This window comes from Oryctolagus cuniculus, chromosome 9 (genome assembly GCF_051225735.1).
Source record: "Oryctolagus cuniculus isolate XC-2025 breed Fujian yellow rabbit chromosome 9, ASM5122573v1, whole genome shotgun sequence".
Taxonomy (NCBI): Eukaryota; Metazoa; Chordata; class Mammalia; order Lagomorpha; family Leporidae; genus Oryctolagus; species Oryctolagus cuniculus.
In genome coordinates, this window is record NC_142875.1 from 124,590,695 (window position 1) to 124,610,739 (window position 20,045).

At 50.5% G+C, this 20,045-nt stretch overlaps 1 protein-coding gene across 5 annotated transcripts in view; it reads left to right on the forward strand.

The window, feature by feature from the left end:
• STK38L (serine/threonine kinase 38 like) overlaps nucleotides 1-20,045 on the forward strand; it is a 179,419-nt gene that overhangs the window by 23,535 nt on the left and 135,839 nt on the right. For 2 of the 5 annotated variants that reach the window (XM_089304737.1, XM_089304735.1), the window contains exon 1: nucleotides 16,710-16,801. The exons of the other annotated variants lie outside the window; for them this stretch is intronic. Coding sequence is in view for 1 of the 2 variants with exons in the window: in XM_089304735.1 (XP_089160861.1) it covers nucleotides 16,739-16,801 (63 nt within the window). In the remaining variant the exon portion in view is untranslated. Of the gene's footprint in view, nucleotides 1-16,709; nucleotides 16,802-20,045 lie in introns of those variants that run through there. 5 annotated transcript variants of the gene reach the window in all.

Genomic DNA, 20,045 nt, shown 5'->3' on the forward strand with positions numbered 1-20,045 from the left:
TGGGTCTAAGACCTTCCTGCTTCTTGCACCAAGGGCAACCTCGGACGCTTTTGGACAAGTCTTTAAGAAATACTATCTTTCTAGTGAAATATAGTTATTATGTTGCTGAATCCTGGGAAAGTGCTCACATAAAATGTACAGACTTTTCCACTGCATTTTTTTAATGTTGAGAAATTATCCTAACTAGTCACTCATGCATTTTAACCAGAGATGCACAAGGAAATAATGAAATGCAAAGAAGCTAAGTGAAAGAAAGCTATAGGTGTAACCAAAGAGGAAAAGGTACCATCAGAACTGGGCTTTTGGACAGCAGACTCCATCCTCTGTTGTAGCTGATGCTATAAAGCAGATCACCCTAAAACTCTGTGGCGTCAAGCAACAACAGTCATTTACATGTTTGTGACTTGGCCATTTGGTCAGGGTTCGGTGAGTACAGTTCACCTCTGTTCCGTTCTGTGTCATGTGGGTGTCTCGACAGCTATGGGACATACAAGATGGCTATTCATGTGGCTGGCAAGGTGGTGCTGAGTACAGAGGGCTGGCTGTGATGGGTGTCCTCCCCCGGCTTGGCCTTCCTCACCATGTTTGAATCCTGGCTCTGCTCCTGATTCCAGTTCCCTGCTAATGCACACCCTGGGAGGCAGCAGGCAATGGCTCCAGCACTAGGGCCCCTGCCCACCAAATAGGAGACCTGGGTGGAGTTCTTAGCTCCTGACTTCTACTCGGCCTAGCCCTGGTTGTTGAGGACATCTGGGGGAATGAACCAATGAATGGAAGATAGATCTCTCTTTCTCTCTGTGTCTCTCTTCCTCTCTATCATTCTGCCTTTTTAATAAAAAAAATTTTTTTTGTTCTCACAGCTTTAGAAAATGGGAAATTGCTGGAGTACACATGTGGGCACACAGGGCATGGAGTTAGATTGTTGTGTTAGAGCCCTGGGTGACGGACAGAGCATGGAATTGAAGAGACCAACACCGGAGCCAAAGAGCCCCTGGGTTCAGGTAGAGTGGTGTGGATGAGAGAGAATCAGGATTGAGGAGATACCCGGGGCATGGCGTGGCTATGTAGCTAGGATCTGTGAGTGCTTGAGTATGCGATCAGCATAAAGGGAAGAAACAGTAAGCCATAGTGTGCCCCCTATCACTTAGCTTTCCACTCAGACCTAGAATTTGTTTGTGTGTGCAATCTGGGTAAGTGCAAAGCAGAAACCAGGCCAAGCCAGCCAGATCACTGAGGTTAGTCTGCACAGTGAGACAACCGGAAGTGATAGAGAAGAGCAAGGAGTGGGTCAGGGGCACTGGCGGCCTTTAGAGAGAGTGGAAAGAGGTTAGGGTAGACAGGAGCTGTCAGGCTTGAGGCATGGCCGTCCACAAAGACAGGCGAACAAAGCAGGTGGCAAGAAGCTTGGCTATGCATGCCTTCGCCCGAACTGCTGCTTTCTGAGATGACCCTGTGGAAGGATTGTGTTGCTGTTCAATTCCTTTGTGTTGTCACATGAGTGTTTCTTGGAATGCAATTGTGTATTTGGATGGAACCATGGGTGGCTCAGCATTTGCAGCTTACAACTGCACAAAGGACGTGCAGGAGGAATGAAGACAGCGGGTCAGGGGTCTCGCTGGAGGTCCTCAGTAGCCGCATCGACAGAGAACAGAGGTGGAGGCTGGGGCACAGTAACTCACAGGGTCTGAGCTGAGAGGTTCCCCTGGGAACGCTGAGCAGGGCTTGGACTGGGGAGTCTGAGGGCTCAGGTGGAGGATCAGGCACAGGACACTCAGCACTCAGGTAGCTGTTAAAGCTACAGTGAGATCACACATAGGGAGAGCGAGAGAGCACACTAGGGATAGAACTGGGGAGAACATCAGTGCTTAGGGAGGGGGCAGTGAGTGAGAAGCAGCGGTCACAGGAGGTTAAGGGAAGGATGTGGTCTCGCCAAAGCCAAGGTCTGAGCACTTCCAGAAAAACGGTCTCCGGTATTGCATTCAGCAGAAAGAACCACTTAAATAACAAGATACAGTCACAAGAAGGTCACCGAGAATTCTTTTGAATTAACTAATTAGAAGAGAAGAGAGGGAGTTCCTGTCGACTTCACTCCCCAGATGCTCACAAGGGCTGAGGCTGGGCCAGGGCTGAGGCTGGGAGGTGGGATGCAATCCATTCTCCCATCGGTGGCAAGCACCTAACTGCTTGAGGCATCGCTGCTGCCACCCAGGGTTTGCATTATCAGGAAGCTGGAGTTGAAAGCCAGGGCTGGGAATGGAATCCAGGCACTTCAGTGTGGGATGAGCCGTCTTAACTGGCATCCTAACTGCTGGGCCAAACCTTCTGTTACCAGTCACCTTCTGTTGAGAAATACCCTGGTAGTCATAGAGGAACGGTTGAGACAGAGCCGAACGGGAGGTAAAGCGGCAGACAACCGGCAGCTGTAATTATCTTTGGCAAACCCATGAGATGGAGGAGGAGAGAGATGGTGGAGGAGATAGGAGAGGAAGGTTTGCGGTTCTTAATACTTGCTTATTAGAGCAAGATCATTTCAGGGCTGGTGCTGTGGCATATTAGGCTAAGCCTCTGCCTGCAGCACCAGCATCCTATACGGACGCTGGTTCATGTCCCGGCTGCTCCTTTCCCCATCCAGCTCTCTGCTTATGGACTTTTAAATAAATAAAATAAATCTTTAAAAAATGGTATTGTCAATACTGAAAGTGTATAACACAGTGTTATATGTATAGATAAGTAAACAGATTGCTATAGTGAAGCAAATTGACTTACCATTTTCTCACATAATTACCCCTTTGTGCTAAGAGCAGTTAAAATCTATTCCTGAGGTATGAATTCCAGTTACAGCAGTTCTGTTACCCACAGTGCTCGGTGCACACCGCGTCTCTAGACTTGTTCATCTTGGCTGTCTGCTCTTCATACCCTCAGACCAAAAGCTCCCCACCCCCTGCACTCCCCTCTGCTCCTGTAACCCCTGTCTTGCACTCACTCTCGCTCTCTCACTCAGGGCGTTTGAATCTTTTCAAAATTCCACGTATCAGAGGGATGGTGCAATATTTTTATTTCTGTGCCTGGTTTATTTCACTTTACGTAAGGTCCTCCAGGCTCATCTAGATTGTGGCAAATGTCAGGGTCCTGCTCTTTAGGGACGAATAGTATTCCTTTGTGTGTAGACCATGGTTTCTTGATGTATCTATCTGTTGGCGGTCACTTAGATTGTTTGCATATCTTGGCTGTTGTCAGTAATGCTCACATGAACATGGGAATACAGAAAGCTTTATGAGTGGTGATTTTATTTTCTTTGGAGGGATTGCTGGGTCCTGTAGGAATTCTTTTTTAATTTCTTTAGGAGCCTTCGTATTGTTTTCCATAATGGCTGTACCAATCTACATCCCCATCAACAGCGTGCAGGAGTTCCCCTTTCTCCACATTCGTTTTTTTCCTTGTAAGATTTTCTTATTATGCTATGAGAAGTAAACATTGGTTCATTTTCAAAGTAAGGTGTTATCTGTGAGTAGGCAACCAGCTGGCATATCAGTTAGGTTACATGCACGTCAAAGTCCTTGGCAAACAGGATGTTAGTGGCCGAAACAACAGAAGCAAATACCGCGAAGACTGGAACCCTGTAGTCATTTAGCCAGCGAAGAATTGGGGAAGGGACCTACGTGCTAGGAAAGACATAGCTGGCTGTACACTACCCCGGGTGTGCCGGCCCACCAGGTGCTCAGTCTTGAAAGACTCTTTTTTTTTTTTTTTTTAAATTTTTTTTGACAGGCAGAGTGGACAGTGAGAGAGAGAGACAGAGAGAAAGGTCTTCCTTTTGCCGTTGGTTCACCCTCCAATGGCCGCCACGGCCGGTGCGCTGCGGCCGGCGCACCGCACTGATCCGAAGGCAGGAGCCAGGTGCTTCTCCTGGTCTCCCATGGGATGCAGGGCCCAAGCACTTGGGCCATCCTCCACTGCATTCCCTGGCCACAGCAGAGAGCTGGCCTGGAAGAGGGGCAACCAGGACAGAATCCGGCGCCCCGACCGGGACTAGAACCCGGTGTGCCGGCGTCGCTAGGTGGAGGATTAGCCTATTGAGCAGTGGCGCCGGCCTTGAAAGACTCTTAACACAGTCTTGCTTTTGCTGCACTTTCTGGGTCTGAGTCCAAGTCCATCCCTGAGCACCCAGGTGAGGCTGATTGTCCAGAATGGACCAGCGTCGTGGCATACTGGGTCAAGCTGCTGCTTGCGCTATCTGCATCCCATATGGGAGTGCTCGCTCCTGTCCTGGCTGCTCTGCGTCCCACCCAACTCCCTGCTATGGCCTGGGAAAGCAGCAAAGGATGGCCCAAGGACTTGGGCCCCGCACCCATGTGGGAGACTAGCTTGGAGATCCTGGTTCCCGGCTTCAACCCGGCCCTCCCTGGTATTGAAGCCCACTGGAGAGTGAGTCAGTAGCTGGAAGACCTCACTCTTCCTCTCTCTCTCTCTCTACTTCTCTACCTCTGTCTGTAACTATGCCTTTCAAAAAAAAAAAATCTTTTAAAAAAATTCAGATTGTATAATTTTCATTGTGATCTGAATCTTGTAAAAAGAGAACACATATTGGTATATATAAATTTTAAATTTCCTGGAAATAAAACACATTTTAATATGCAGTAAGGTGCTAATAGTTCAGGTGGTCCCAGGATAGATGATTTGTGTTATTATGTACTTTTTGACATTTCTGCAACATGTACCATATTCATAAGGAAGAAAAAAGTTAATAAACAATGGCACACGTATGGGGTCTGATCTGAAAACCCTATTGCCTATGAGCCCAAACCCACTAGGTTCTAAGTCATGGGCTTCAACCCAGGCTACCTGAAGCGGCATGCTGGAATGTCACCTGCGTATAATGCTGTCCTTGGGAGCTGGTCAAGCAGTACTCCCAGTTTGTTGGGAAGCAGCGTTGAGAGGGGTCAGCTTTAGGCAGTTTAGATCATTCTGTTTAAATTCAGAGTTTTGGCATCTCAGTTCATCACACAGTGTTGACTGGAGTGAAGTCATCTCAGCAGACGTTTGTGATCGGCCCAGAGGCAGAGCTAAGCCTCGGACCGCAGTCTCCCTGACATTTTTCATGTCCAAGGTCAGAGTGCTGATGACCTGAGTACCTGTGAGAATTGAGTTTCCTTAGAACCCAGCCGCCCCCAACAACTGGTTAGTCCCCTTAACCCTTTAAGTTTGAGCAGAATTTTGTTTCCAACTCATTTTGAAATGTAGAACGAGGAAACCGCCCTCTGTGTTGTGAGGTGTGGATGCGTGTGCATGGGTTTCTTGTTTCCTGGTCACAGCATCTAGGAAGCCTGGTTATGTGCCAGGCTCTGTGCCGTGTGCCCAGCCAAGGTGCCTTCCTCGGGTCACCGTCTCACCTGGTGGGACTGCTCAGTCCCGTGCCTTGAGGACAGCTGGAGAGATCGGAAGTAGCTCTGACTCAATGACTCCCTTGAGGAGCCTCCTGGGGTTGTTCGAGTCCTGGCTGTACCACTTTATATCCAACTCCCTGCTAATATGGCTGGGAAAGCAGCAGAGGATGGGTCAAGTCCTTGCTCCCCTGCCACCCATGTGGAAGGCCCAGAAGAATCTCCTGGCTCCTGCCTTCAGCCTGGTCCAGCCTTAGCTGTGGCCATTTGGGAAGTGAATGAGCAGATGGAAGATCTCTGTCTCTCTCTCTGTCTCTCTCTCTGTCTCTCTCTCTCTGTCTCTCCTTCCCCCTCTCTGTAACCCTGCCTTTCAAATAAATAAATACTTAAAGGCAGAACTAAAGCAGAGGAAGTGCAGCCGCTGCCCGCTGTGCAGCCTGAGGCTGCTCCTTAGTCTTTGCTCACTGCCCACCCCTCTCTGGAACCCAGGGACTGCAGAACTCAGGTCTCCCCACCCACGTGTGTGAGTGTCCCAGTGCCCGGGAGAGCTGTCGTCATTCAGCAGCTTCCAGAAACGCACGTTGATCCTTCTGTGGCTCCCAAGGCCCGAGCGCCAAAGCTGGCTTCCCTGGGCTCCACCGGCACGCTGTAGGGCTTCCTCCCGGAGCCTCCAAGGGAAGAGCTGGTATCTTCTCTCTCCACCCCTAGAGCTGTCTTTTTGTGTTTTGTTAGTTTGTGGGCCTTTCCTCCTTCAGAGCCAGAGCATGGCTCATCTTCAAGTCGTGACCTCTCTCCTTCCATCTTCCCATCACACTCTCTTGGAAGAACCCCCATGAGTCCCAGAGCCCACTTGGAAATCTCCCTAATTCCAGGTCCCCAATTTAGTCACATGTGCAAAATCCATTTTGCCGTAGATGTTGCAGTTACACGCTCCATGGTGTAGGACAAGGTCCTCTGGATGTCCACAGAAGAGCTGGCAGACAGCCTTTTTTTTTTTTTTTTATTAAAGATTTGATTTATTTGTTTGAAAGGTAGAATTACAGAAAGGGGGAGAGAGATCTTCCATTCTCTGGTTCACTCCCTAAATAGCTTCGATGGCCAAGGCTGGGCCAGGCTAAAGCCAGGAGCCTGGATCCCCATCTGGGTCTCCCTTATGGGTGGAAGGGACCCAGGCATCCACTGGTTTCCCAGGTGCATTAGCAGGGTGCTGGATTTAAAATGGAGCAGCTAGGATTGAACTGGCACTCATATGGAATGCCAGCATCGCAGGCAGAGGTTTAACCCATTGTGCCAAATTGCTGGCCGCTGGGGGACAGCATTGGTGGACACCGACTGTGCTGCCTTCAGGCACCCTGAGTTAAGCTTGCCATGGCTTCTCAGGGTGCACTGTAAGATGTTCACACGCACACGAGGGATGATTTTTATAGTAGCAGGACTTGAGAGCTGAGTCAGAGTACCCCGATTCCAGTCCTGCCTCTGTGCCTCAGTCACCTAGCAGCTGTGTGACCGTGACAAAGCTGCCTGAGCTCCCTCAGTCTGTTTCCTCCTCTACACGATGACATCTGCCTCCCAGGGTCTTCGTGAAGCTTAAAGGAGAAAGCGCTCGTGGAGTGTGTGTGAAGCACAGTGTGTGATCGGCAGGAAAATGCCCAGTAAGGATTAGCTCTATTGCCGCACTGAGCCCGTCTTCCTTCCTCATGTTAACGTGAAGTCATGTGGCTCCCCCTGCCTGCCTCCCTCAGCTCTGGAAGCTTTAGACTGAGACACAGGGGCCATCAGGAGTGCGCTGAGAAGTGCTCTTCTCTGCCTGCTCCGGGCGACTGATGTCACTTACTACTGCCACCCTGCTCTCCATTCCAGGAGGGTGTCTGAGCCTTGCGTCTCCATCTTTGCTTCAGCCCCCTGGACAGAGCCCATGTCCCATACCCACAGTTCCTCCTGTCTACTGTGCTCCCTGAACGGGCGCTCCAGCCTGTCTCAGCGAGGAGCAGCCCCTGCTCCGATCGCTGGTCCACCGCTCTGAGTCGCACTGCCTTTGCCTTGTGCCTCTGGTTGTCTGATCTGTAGCTCAGCATTCACACATCCAGGAGCGAACTGTTGAGATCCCCACGCTGCGGCTCCTTCCTGGCGAGCTCCATCCCTGTGGGTGCTCGGAACATTCTTCCCGTGGCTCACGGTCACACTTAGTGACTGCCCTTTCTCTCACACTTGGAGTCCAGCTCGATGGCCTTCAACTTCTCCCCTCTTCCACCAGCACCTCCCAGTGCGCGGCACATCCCTTCCCACCTGCACTCCACTTTCTCTCCCTCAACAGCCTCCTGCAACGTGAAGCCGGGTGATGTCCCGTCACATCCCGTCCTTTCTGATGGCCTACACAGGCCTGCGTGCTCTGGGCACTGCCTGCTTCTCTGCCCTCGTTGCCTACGAGTTTTTTCTTTCGCACACCTCCGAGCTGCTCTGGCCTTCCCGCTGTTGCAGGAGCACCGTAAGTGTGCTCCTGCCTCAGAACCTTCGCACGTGCTGTTTCCCTTGCCTAGACTTCTCTTGCCTCTAGATAGCCGCTAGGTTGGCCTCCTCACCCCCTTCAGGTCTTTGTCACGTGTCATCTCCTCCCGGAGGCCTTTCCCCACCTCCTGTGTGGTCTCCAGGGTGGTGGAGGTGAAGAGGTAGAACCTGAAAGAAGCAGAGTGCAGTGCAAGGTGATTAGCTCAAGGGAGCCCCTCCCTTGGAAGGCACTAATTCAGGTCTCATGGAACTAGATGAGGTCTCTGAGAATGGGTGGTCATCAGTGACCTGAATCCTGCTCTTCATGTGTCACTCAGCACTTACAGCGTTCCCGCACCTGTGACACATCCACCAGGAGGCCCTCGCCCTCCCCAGAGCCGAGCACATACTGCTAATCTGCACTTGAACTTCCAGGACTCTGAGCTAAATAAGCCGCTTTTCTTTAAAAGTACCCAGCCTCTGGCAGTTTGTGAGAGCAACACAAAAGGGACTAAGTCACCACCCTATTCTTTTTTAAACCCATTTTTTTTTTTAAAGATTATTTATTTATTTATTTGAAAGTCAGAGTTACACAGAGAGAGGAGAGGCAGAGAGAGAGCAAGGTCTTCCATCTGATGATTCACTCCCCAATTGGCCACAACAGCCAGCGCTGCGCCAATCCAAAGCCAGGAGCCAGGAGTTTCCTCTAGGTCTCCCACGTGTGTGCAGGGGCCCAAGGACTTGGGCCATCTTCCACTGCTTTCCCAGGCCATAGCAGAGAGCTGGATTGGAAGTGGAGCAGCCGGGTCTCAAACCAGCGCCCATATGGGATGCCAGCACTTCAGGCCAGGGCGTTAACCCGCTGTGCAACAGCACTGGTCCCTAAAAACCCATTCTTATCACTATTTTCTTAGTAGTGCTTATTATCACAGACACTGTAGTACATTGGTTTACTATCTGTTGCTCCTGCTACATGCAGTTGCTATGTGTACATGGTATTTTCAGCTTTAAAACAGAATTTGATTCATAGTTGGCATTTGATGCATAATTTTAAAAGTTTTATTGCTTTCTCTATCTGCAAGGCAGAGTCACAGAAAAAGAGGGAGAGACAGATAAAGAGCCAGATCCTCCATCTGCTGGTTCACTCTCCGAATGGCCTCAATGGTCAGGCTGAAGCCAAGAGCCATAACTCTCTCCTGGTTGGCAGGGGGCCAAGTAATTGAGCCATCCTCCACTGCCTCCCAGTAGCATTAGCAGGAAGTAGAGGAGCCGGACTTGATCCAGGTAACTGATATGGTATGCTGGTATCCCAAGCAGCACCTTAACAGCTGTGCCACAATGCAGGCCCTGATACATATTTTTCAATAGAAAAAAATTAATAAAAAATTGCTTTTCACATGCTAGGCAGAAGCCCACACGCTGCATGAATTTCTATTCTTGGTGACGGCTTTACAGATCCTGTAATTATATCTCCTTTAGCAAGGAAGGAGAACCTCCCTTCCCCACAGCCGAGCCTGGAGGTCCCCCTGCTGTGCCATCACCCTTCTCTCGAACGATGCACGGGATCCTTGTGGAGTGTGGCCTCTTACGGATGCGCTGGTCCGGTCCCAGCCAAGACAGCTTTTCTTGGGGAAGATCACTTTGGGGAGAGGGCATGGCAGATGGAGTGAGTTCTGCTACTTCTGAGTTTATGAAGTTCATTGTGCAATAAACCACATCTTGCACAGAAACTGAGATCCTTGTGGGCATGAACTCACATCCTCTTTGCACAATAGTTGTGATGTTTCTGAGTTGGGTCATTTTCAGTGGTCACAAAGAAAGCAAGACCTCAAACAGACAGATCGCAAGGGCAAATATTGTGTTCATGAAGTTGCTCTTTTTGTTTTTTAAAGATTTATTTATTTGAGAGAGAGTGTTACAGACAGAGAGAGGGAGAGACAGATCTTCCATTTGCCGGTTCACTCCCCAATAGTCACAATGACCGGAGCTGGGCTTATCTGAAGCCAGGGGCCAGGAGCTTCTTCTGGGTCTCCTACATGGATGTAGGGGCCCAAGGACTTGGGCCATCTTCTGCTGCTTTTCTAGGCCATAGCAGAGAGCTGGATTGGTAGTGGAGCAGCCAGGACTTGAATTGGGACCTATATGGGATGTCGGCACCACCGGTGAAGGCTTTGCCTACTACACCACAGTGCCAGCCCCTCATGGAAGTTCTTAAAATGGATTTCAATCCACTGATACCTGGTGCATCCTGCTCAGTGCCCTGCGTCTCTTGGCTCAATTCCAAGACCACCTGCACCTGGGAGCAGACCTTGCTGATGGCTGTAACTGCTTTGCTCCGAGTCTGGGCTCCAGGGAGCACTGACTGGTAGAAGGTGTCTGAAAAGTCAGGCTCCCTCCTTTCTGAGACCAACACATCTGAAAGGGACACTGATAGCCCCGCCCTTCCCATGTGTGCCAGAGCCTCTCTTTCTGGAAAATTCTGCTCCTCTACACTATTGGATTTGCTAGGAGTCCCCTCTTAGGATTATCTGGAATCTTTCGATTTGCTATAAAAGTAAGGGGCAAAGAATTCCACGTTCCAGATACACTAGCCACGCCTGTCACAGCTGTTGGCATCATGGGTCAGTTTAGTATTTTTCTGTTTTTTAAACACCAAGTGCTTCTAGAGGTGATGATGTCATCTATTGGTTTTTCCACAAAGTGTTTATGTTCTTTGGTATTTCTCAAACTCATTTACAATTTCCTGTGGGATAGGATTTTGTCCTGCTCCATTTCTATTTGTAGCATTTTTCCTATTAGTTTAAAAATACACACTTACACACAGAGAGTCTGTCTCCCACCACCTGCCTGGCTCTCAGTGTCCATCAGCTTTGGCTTCCAGAATGTTCCAGAGTGGTAGATGGGCCTTCCAGCTCTGTCTCGCTGTCTGACTGGTTGGGGTGCCCATGCTACAGGAAAACATCCTGGGAGATGGGTAGCTGTCACAGAGCTGAGTTGAAATGTGTGGGAGTGTGGGGCAGAGGTGGCCGCTGGGCTGGTAGCCGGGGGCTGGCGTGGGGCAGGCAGGGCTCCCCCGAGGTGGTTGCTGGCTGCAGCTGCAGTGAGTGGGGCAGGACCAGGGGCAGCGCCAGGGGCAGCTGGAGCAGTCACTGGGATGCAGGGCACTTGACAGTCCAAGTCCTGTCCTGGTGCAAACTGTAGTGGGATCTTTTCACTTCTCTTCCTTTCCCAGCTCTCTTTCCTCTCTCTACTCCCCAGGCAGGGCAGCCTGTGCCTGTGGTCAGGAATGCCTTCTCCTTAATTCCAGTCCAAGGAGAGGGGCAGAGAAACCCCACTGGGAAGCGAGTCTGCTCAGATGCACAGCCCATCGCTGTTTCCCCAAGCTTCTTTCGAGGCGAGGCTCGTTTTTTATTTTTTCCCTGTTATTCATGCTCCATGCCTTCTCCATGCATGTTAGCTGCCAGGTTTGGGTGCTGGGGAGATCATGGTGGTTGACATCAAAACATGACTGCCCGCATGGACCAGCCAGGAACAAAAGCCATGGAAGTAACTGCCAGTGTGACGAGTGCTACCCAACAGTGTATTAAGAATACCGTGGAGGCAGGCACTCAGTCTACGTGGTAAGACAGCTGCGTCCTGTGTCGGCGTGCCTGGGTCGGATGCCTGGTTCTGACTCCTGATTCCAGCTTCCTGCTAATGCAACCCTAGGAAGTGCAGGTGATGGCTCTATTTTATCGGTTCCTGCCACTCATGTGGGAGACCTGCCTGGATGGCATTCCCAGCTTCCAGCTTTGGTCTCAAGCTGTTATGGGTATTTAGGGAATGAATGAGTAGATAGGAACACTCTCTCTCTCTCTCTCTCTCTCTCTCTCTCTCTCTGCCTCTCAAATAGATGAAAAAGAAATAAAGGATACTGTGGGAGCACCCAGGGAGGAGACTGGTCTGATCCCCTTTACTCGTAGGCTCAGCCTTGCCTTCAGTATCAGCCCTTGCTCCCCTGGTGACTGTTAGAATCATCTAGAAAGCCCCGGGCATCCACGTGAACCCCGACCCCCACCCAGACACAGCCTTCCTGAATCACCAACCACACTGCCCAGCCAGTCTGGCCTTGACCTCAGTCCCGCTGCTCAGCACTGTGGTCCTTTTCTGCCACTTAATCCTTGCGTCCTGTCTCGTCCCTGCCACGTTCCTTCCCGATGGGACCAAATCCTTTCTCCTGTGCCTCCTGCCACTGACTGGGTTGTGCCTTCTGTCCCTCTGACTTGGATTCTATCACCTCCTCCACCCCAGTCCAGGGACCCCCAGTGTCGAGCTCCGCCCCCCTCCTGCCTGGACCATCCTGCTCCAACCAACCCCCTGGCCTTGGACCATAGAGAGTCCCTGAGCTCCTTTGGCTGACCCTCAGTCCCTGCTCTTTGGATTCCTGGTATTTTCCTCCCTCCTTGTTCATTTTACTGCGATCCAGCAGGCTTGGTGGCCAACCCTGTGTTGTGACTTTGTTACCCAGGTGCCCTGGGCTTGGTGGCAGTTGATGATCTCCTGATTGGCCTCCTCCCTTTGCACACAGTGTCAGTATTGGCTATTCATTCCACAGAAGCTTCCCTAAAGCCTGCCTTGCACCAGGCACTGTTCTGAGCCTGAGGAGACCCCAGTGAACAGAACAAAGATCCTTGAACTTCAGAATGTGTCCAGTCTGTGTATGCTGTGGAGGTAGAGCTTCAGAACCGAACACATTCTGGCGTGGGGTCAGCTGGGACCTCTACCTGATGTACAAGGCATTGTGTGCTTCCAAGTCTCCAGCTCAGGTGCTGCCCTAAATCCACACCCTTTCATCCTGCACTGAACATGATTCCCACAGGGGCTGTTTCCAAACCACACTCCTGGAAGCATGACGTCAACTCTAAGTGCTGGGCCAAGTTTATAAATTACCACTGATAAGTGAGTTTCGGGCTTGGAAATCCGATAATGGCCCTTGGAGACTAGCAGGCAGAGCATACCACCATTCATGTTGACACAGAAATTCTGAGCTAGGGTTTCTCACATCAGACGCTTCCACCGAGCTATTTAGGGGAACACAAACTTGACTTTTGCTCTGATGACAACTTACTATAGTAACATGGATCACGGATGAATAAATGCTCCCTTATTTCCCCTTCCTGCAGTAATTATGATTTGGTGGGACATACACACACATGCACATGCATGCACACACGTATTCTATGCAGAGCTTGGAGCCCTAAACGTACGTGTAGCTACTTGTGCGATTTATCTCTCCATTTTCTTCTGTGTTTTGTTACTCTTCTGAGTTTTCAGAATTCTCCTTTTGACTATGGTGATTACTGAGCAAACAAATAGGACCTATCCAGGAGACTTACCATGAAGCAGAATTTTAAAATCAACTCTGGAAGGGAACACATTCCTTGGGCCTTGTGACAGATGCTGCCCACAGAGGGTTGAGGTCAGGATGGTCTCACTGGGGCTGCCAGCATGGGGTGTGCCCGTCTTGGGAGGCAGGGCGAGTCAGCCATCGGATAGGTGGAGGGGGTGACTGGCCATGTGGTGTGATGTGGGAGAGTCCCCGAGTTGCTTCCTGTCTGCTCCAGACGGGGGCTGGGATTCCAGGAATGAGCATGAAGTAAGCCTTACCACTCCCACTCCTAGCCTGCTTCTGCCAACACCTCAGTCAGCAGGAGGGAAGCCAGGGAGGAGGCCCTTGTCCTCAGGTCCCTGGCCGCCGGTGTGCACCTCGGGGGTAGCGTGGCCTCCGCCCGTGGACTCTGCCTTCCTGTCCTCCATCTTTGCTTTCCCAAATATTTAGCAATGTTTAGGTTTTTTTCTTTAACTTTTCTTTTTTCTTTGAGAGGCAGAGAGAAACGGCCATCTCTCATCTCCTGGTTCACTCCCCAGTTGTCTGCTACAGCCAAGGCTGGACCAGGCTGAAGCAGTCAGCAGGGAATTCATTCTGGGTCTCCCACATGGGTGGCAGGGACTCAAGTGCTTGAGCTATCACCGGTTGGTTGCCTCCCAGGAAGCTGGAATCAGAGCGGAGCCAGGAGTTGAACCCTGACACTCCAGTGAGGGATGGCAGGCATAATAAGCAGCAGTTTAACCACTGTGCTGAAAGTCTGCCCCAGCATTGCCCTTGACACTGAACACACAAAGCCACATGACATATGTGTCTCTTCTCTCAGGGATCTTGAGAATAAAAAAAAAGGAACATCAAAAAAATTGCAAACAATGGCTGGTACTGTGGCTTAGTGAGTAAAGCCACCATCTGCAGTGCCAGCAACCCATATGGGAACCGCTTCAAGTCCCAGCTGCTCCACTTCCCCAGAGGAAGCTCCTGGCTCCTGGCTTTGAATTAGCCCAGCTCTGGCCATTGCAGCCACCTGGGGAGTGAACCAGTGGATGGAAGACTTCTCTCTCTCTCCCTTTCTTTTTCTCTCTCCTTCTCTCTCTCCCTCTCCCTCCCTCCCTCTCTCTCTCTCCCTCCCTCCCTCTCTCCCTCTGCCTCTCTGTAACTCTGCCTTTCAAATAAATAAATCTTTTTAAAAAATTGCAAATGTGGCATCTGACCACCCACATCATTTCAACTTCCTGCTTTGCTACTGTGTCACGATTACATAAATGTGACCATCAGAGGACATTGGTGGAAGCATGCAGAAGAACTCTTTGAATATCTTTGCAACTTTCTAGACCCAGGATTATTTCCAAATGAAAACATTTTTTGACAGACTGGGGAGTAAGTGCTTTGATTTCCATTTTATGCTCAGGGATATAGGTCAAGGGACATGTGATGACTTGACCAAGGTGAAAGAATTGAGTGTGAATTGATCAAATGCCTGTTTAAGTTTAGAGTCCAGGGGAGAACTCAGGGCAGCTTCTGTAGATCCAGAAATGTTGTCATTGCCTTGGTGTGATGATTGGAGGTGTGGAAGTGGCTGAGATCATGGGCGGAGAATATTGGACTGCTGGGAACAGCGTCGCTGGTGAGGTGGACAGAGACTGAGAGGTATGGACCGACAGGAGGAAAACCAAAGGAACGGCAGTCTTGGGAGCCCAGGGGACAAACTAACCTGCAATGTGTAGTCCTGCCCAGAGCGCAAGAGGAGCGAGGGCTGGGGTCTCGTGACTTCCAGCACAGAAAGAGCTCTGTGGCCACGTACCAGCCATGAGTGGCAGGAGACTGGGGGCCACACGCGTGAGATGCTCGTTCAGCAAAGCTGGTGCAAAGCGGAGGGAACGCCGGACCTTAAGGTGAATGGGAGGCAGAGTCTGGGGACGGTTGTTTGTTTACTGGAAGATGGGAGAGAGGGGAAGACAGACTGAGGCTGAAGACTCATAGGAAAGAGAAAGCACTTGGTTGAGGAGAGTCTCTCGATGGATGAACAGGATCATGCACAGGCTGAGAGGCTGTCTTAACTAAGGGGAGGACCGCCTGTTTTACTGGAGACAGGGTGAGGGGCGTGGCCATGCTGGGATGTTGGAATCATCCACAGGAACTCAGTGGGTTCCTTTCTGAGCTCTTCACGGCTTCTCTGTGAATGAAGAGGTGCGACCACCGCCTGATAGAGAGGGCTTTGGAAATGGTTGTCACGAGAGGAGATGAAGGTGAACACAGGGTCACACGATAGGGCCACGGGGCCGCGTGGAAGCCACAGCTGGTGCTGTTGATGTCTCGCCAGTATCCCTGGGCACTCACACTTAGGGTGCACACGTGTTGATCTCTCCCTGCAGGCACCCACAGCTCCCGAGAGGGTTCTGTCACTGGGTGCTTCAGTGACTTGTCCACCAGGCAGGCTGGAATGGGAGGAAGTCTGTGCCACTGATTGCTGTCCTCAACCAGTGGCAGAGAGGAATAGGGTGGATGAGTCACATGTGGGCTCCAGAGTCTCAGCCCCAAAAGAGATGAATCTCCAGCCGCCTACCGCAGTAACCTGCTTGTTAGTGCGCCGTTTTTGTTCTCCCTCCACGCCTCTATCTTCTTCTGTCTCTGTTCCCCTCCCTTCTTTCATTCCCCTGCTTGTGATAATCTCCAAATAAGACATTTGCATTCAGATGCTTGTCTAGGGCTCTGCCACTATGGGAAGTGAGCCCAAGACGTTAATGAATAGTAATTTGTAGAGGTCCTCATCTGCCCAAATGAGATACTCCAGCAGTGCTTGATAGCCTGGCAATGGGAAAGAGGGTTGGTGGTGTTGGGGGGAAGGGACAGGATATTTGGCAGCAGGTGCAATGGGAAGAGTGATGCAAAAGCATCCAAGATAATTGCAAGAGAATGTTTGAAACCATCAGTCATAAAGTGTGCAGTGAAGTACTGGATTCGAGGACCGGAAGTGGGCAGAGGGCAAATGCATCATGAGAGTGGAGCATGCCACTGGAGCAGAGAAGAGACCGTGTCCAGAGACATAAGCAGCTGGCTCCGGGTGTGTAGAGGTGGGGCACAGCATGCCTGATGCAGACTGGAGCTTCGTGACTGCATAGTAGCCGTTGCCTATGTTTTACCGGAAATAGGAATTCAGACTTCCTGAGACTTGAAATGGGACGGTCTGTCCCCACAGATACTTAAGGAAGACTAGGAGCTAGGTGCTAAAATCTCTGATCAGGGAGGGTAGAAACTCTGGTGACGAGGAAAGTAGGTGTTGCTGTAACTCCGCAGCTTGGGTCTCAACCATTGGTGGCCTGTGTCTGAGCGTAGATTTGCATCCCTGCTTTCCAGGGCAGTGCTGTCTTCCATGGATGCTGCGTCACGGTACATTCAGATTGTTTCTAGTTTCCAGAGTTATAAGCAAAATATGAGTATGTCTTTTTGAATCTGTGCATTATCTCCTTGGAGCAGAATCCCTACATGAAGAATTGATGCCCTGCAGAGTATGAAATCTTATACTTCAGTGCTTCCTGCTAGATGGTCCTGGGTTCTCTCAACCCTGGCAATGGTGAGTTGAATCGATTTTTAGAGATCTTTGCCAGCCTGGGTTTAAGCCACTGCTTGAGGTGCCACATCCCTTATCAGAGTGTTGGTTTGAGTCCCAGCTGCTCCACTTCCAATCCAGCTCCCTGGTGATGCACCTGGAAAGCAGCAGAAGATGGCCCAAGCACCCATCTGGGAGACCCAGATGGAATTTCTGGTTGCTGGCTTCAGCCTGGCCTAGCCACCTGGCTGTTGTGGCCATTTGGGGAGTGAACCAATGGATGGATCTCTGTTTCTACTTTCCTCTCTGTTGCTCTCTCTCTTTCTCTTCTCATTCTGTCTTTCAAATAAATAAATAAACCTTTTTTCAAAAATGCAATCTTTGGCAGTCTAACAAGTGACAGTTATGTCATGGTTGTCTTAATTTGCCTTTATGAATGTCAATGAACTGAACATTTTTCCATATTTTAATTGACCATTTATATTTTAAATTTACCTGTTTGCAACTTTTCCCCATTTATTTTTCTTGTGGAGTCTTTACTTTTTCTTGATTTATAGGAGTCCTTGCATTATTACTGTGAACATTCACCCTTCACCTTGCATAGTGTTGTTAATTTCTTCCTCCGTTGGTCATTAGTCTTTCAATCTTGGACCATAGAAATTCAAAATACTTGTGGGAAAATGAGATTAAAAGATGTTTAGTTTGGTGTGAAAAAAATCTGAAATCCCTGCAGAGTTTTTATGTAAGGTGCATTTTCCATGAGCTTCCTGAGACCCCTCAGGGGTGGTTTATTTTTCCCACACATTTTTAATTGATTGCCCTTGAAGTTATTTATTTACTATCACTTTGTCCTTCCTAGATCCTTTTGCTTTCATGTTTAAAAATGTTTACAGTTGAGTCTTTGATGAATTGTCTACAATTCCTCTAGATGCAAGCATCTCCTGTTTTCCTCCTATTACCAGCCACTTTCCCCAGCATTTTTGAGTGGCCCATCCTGGTCTGCAGTGGTATGAATGGCACCTTTGGTCACCTACACACACAACTAATACCCATTCTCTGCCATTCTCCTCTCTCTGCCGTCCTGGGGCACTTGCCTGGTGTCAGAGGGTACCATGCCGCCCAGCCCTGATTTAGGAAGCAGCAGGAGCTAGAACAGTGTCTCTGCTGGAGTCCAGGGAGCCAGGGAGCAGGGTGGGGGAATGGAAGCTGCATTGTAGCAACACTTGGGGAATGAGACTACGACTCACACAGAGGCTGGGATGTCCACGGGCGGCTCCTTTGAAGCACAAAAATAAATAGGGATCTGACAGCAAAGTGGCAGGCTGCCTGGGCACTTATCCCAGGACTGTAGCACCAGGAGGATGGCTCCTGCTCCCTGGCCATGGCTTCAGGTGCTGGTGTGCTGGCCATTCGCCAAAGTCCTGTCCCCGGTTGAGAGCCCGAGGTCACCCTGGGTGAGCAGTCATCTCCAGCTGCAATCAGATTCTGCACCCAGATTCTGGTGCGCCCCAGATGCTGCCCATGACCTTCCCTCTGCTTCTTTCTGCTTTGGGCACCATCAGTTTGCTTTAGGGTGCCCCCTCAAGAGAGACTGATTCTGCCCTCTTCTGGAACTGTGGGATGTGGCTTTCTTCTAAAGAGTTGCTGTCCCAGGTTCTAATCCTGGTTGGAGCGCCGGGTACTAGTCCCGGTTGCTCCTCTTCCAGGCCAGCTCTCTGCTGTGGCCCAGGAGTGCAGTGGAGGATGGCCCAAGTGCTTGGGCCCTGCACACGCATGGGAGACCAGGAGGAAGCACCTGGCTCCTGGCTTCGGATCGGCCCAGCGCCGGCCATGGCAGCCATTTGGGGAGTGAACCAATGGGAGGAAGACCTTTCTCTCTCTCTCACCGTCTGTAACTCTGTTTGTCTCTCTCTTTCACTGTCTAACTCTGCCTGGCCAAAAAAAAAAAAGTTGCTGTGTCTGCAAGCTTGAATACAACCACATATGAGTGCATTCCTAAATTCTCTTATTATTTTTCTAAGGATAGCTTCTGTAAATCCTGATACAATCATGCCCTTCAAAGAGAGGTGTTGGGTAGGGCATTTAGTGCAGCAATGGAAATACTGCGTGGGACACCAGCATCCCATATAGGGCCTGGTTCCAGTTCTAGCTACTGTGTTTCTAATCCAGCTACCTGCTAATGCTCACCCTGGGCCAATGTATTTATTGATTGATTTACTTGAAAGCCAGGCCAAAGCCAGGAGCCAGTAGCTTCTCCTGGGTCTCCCTCATGGGTGGCAGGGGTTCAAAAGCCTGGGCCATCCTCTGCTGCTTTCCTAGCACCATCCCCAATAAATAAAAACTTTAAAAGATCTATTCTCTCTCTCTCTCTCTCTTTTTTTTTTTTTTTTTTTTTACAGACAGAGTGGACAGTGAGAGAGAGAGACAGAGAGAAAGGTCTTCCTTTTTCTGTTGGTTCACCCCCCAATGGCTGCTAAGGCCGGTGCACTGCAGCCAGCTCACCACACTGATCCAAAGCCAGGAGCCAGGTGCTTCCTCCTGGTCTCCCATGCGGGTGCAGGGCCCAAGCACTTGGGCCATCCTCCACTGCTCTCTCGGGCCACAGCAGAGAGCTGGCCTGGAAGAGGAGCAACCGGGACAGAACCGGCGCCCCGACCGGGACTAGAACCCCGTGTGCCGGCGCCGCAGGTGGAGGATTAGCCTAGTGAGCCATGGTGCTGTGGCTTAGTTGGTTAATCCTCCGCATGCGGCACCGGCATCCCATGTGGGCGCTGGGTTCTAGTCCCGGTTGTTCCTCTTCCAGTCCAGCTCTCTGCTGTGGCCCGGGAGGGCAGTGGAGGATGGCCCAAGTGCTTGGTCCCTGCACCCGCATGGGAGACCAGGAAGAAGCACCTGGCTCCTGGCTTCAGATTGGCATAGCTCTGGCCGTAGCTGCCATTTCAGGGGTGAACCAACGGAAAAGGAAGACCTTTCTCTCTGTTTCTCTCTCTTACTGTCTAACTCTGTCAAATAAAAAAAAAGGAAAGGAAAATTGTATTGTCTGTCAAGGTGTTCTGCTACATAAATTCTTGAGGAAAATAATTTTAATTGGGCGAGACTCACCCATGGGGCTCCTCACAGGTGCTCCATGGAACCTTCCTGGCAGTGCAGTGAGGCAGCGGGGCCCCTACCATTGCCTGGCCAGGGTGTGATGCTAGTCTCTCTGCTCCCAGACATCTCAACTGCACCAGCACCCAGAGGTGGGCTGGCCTCCCAGAACATTCAGCCA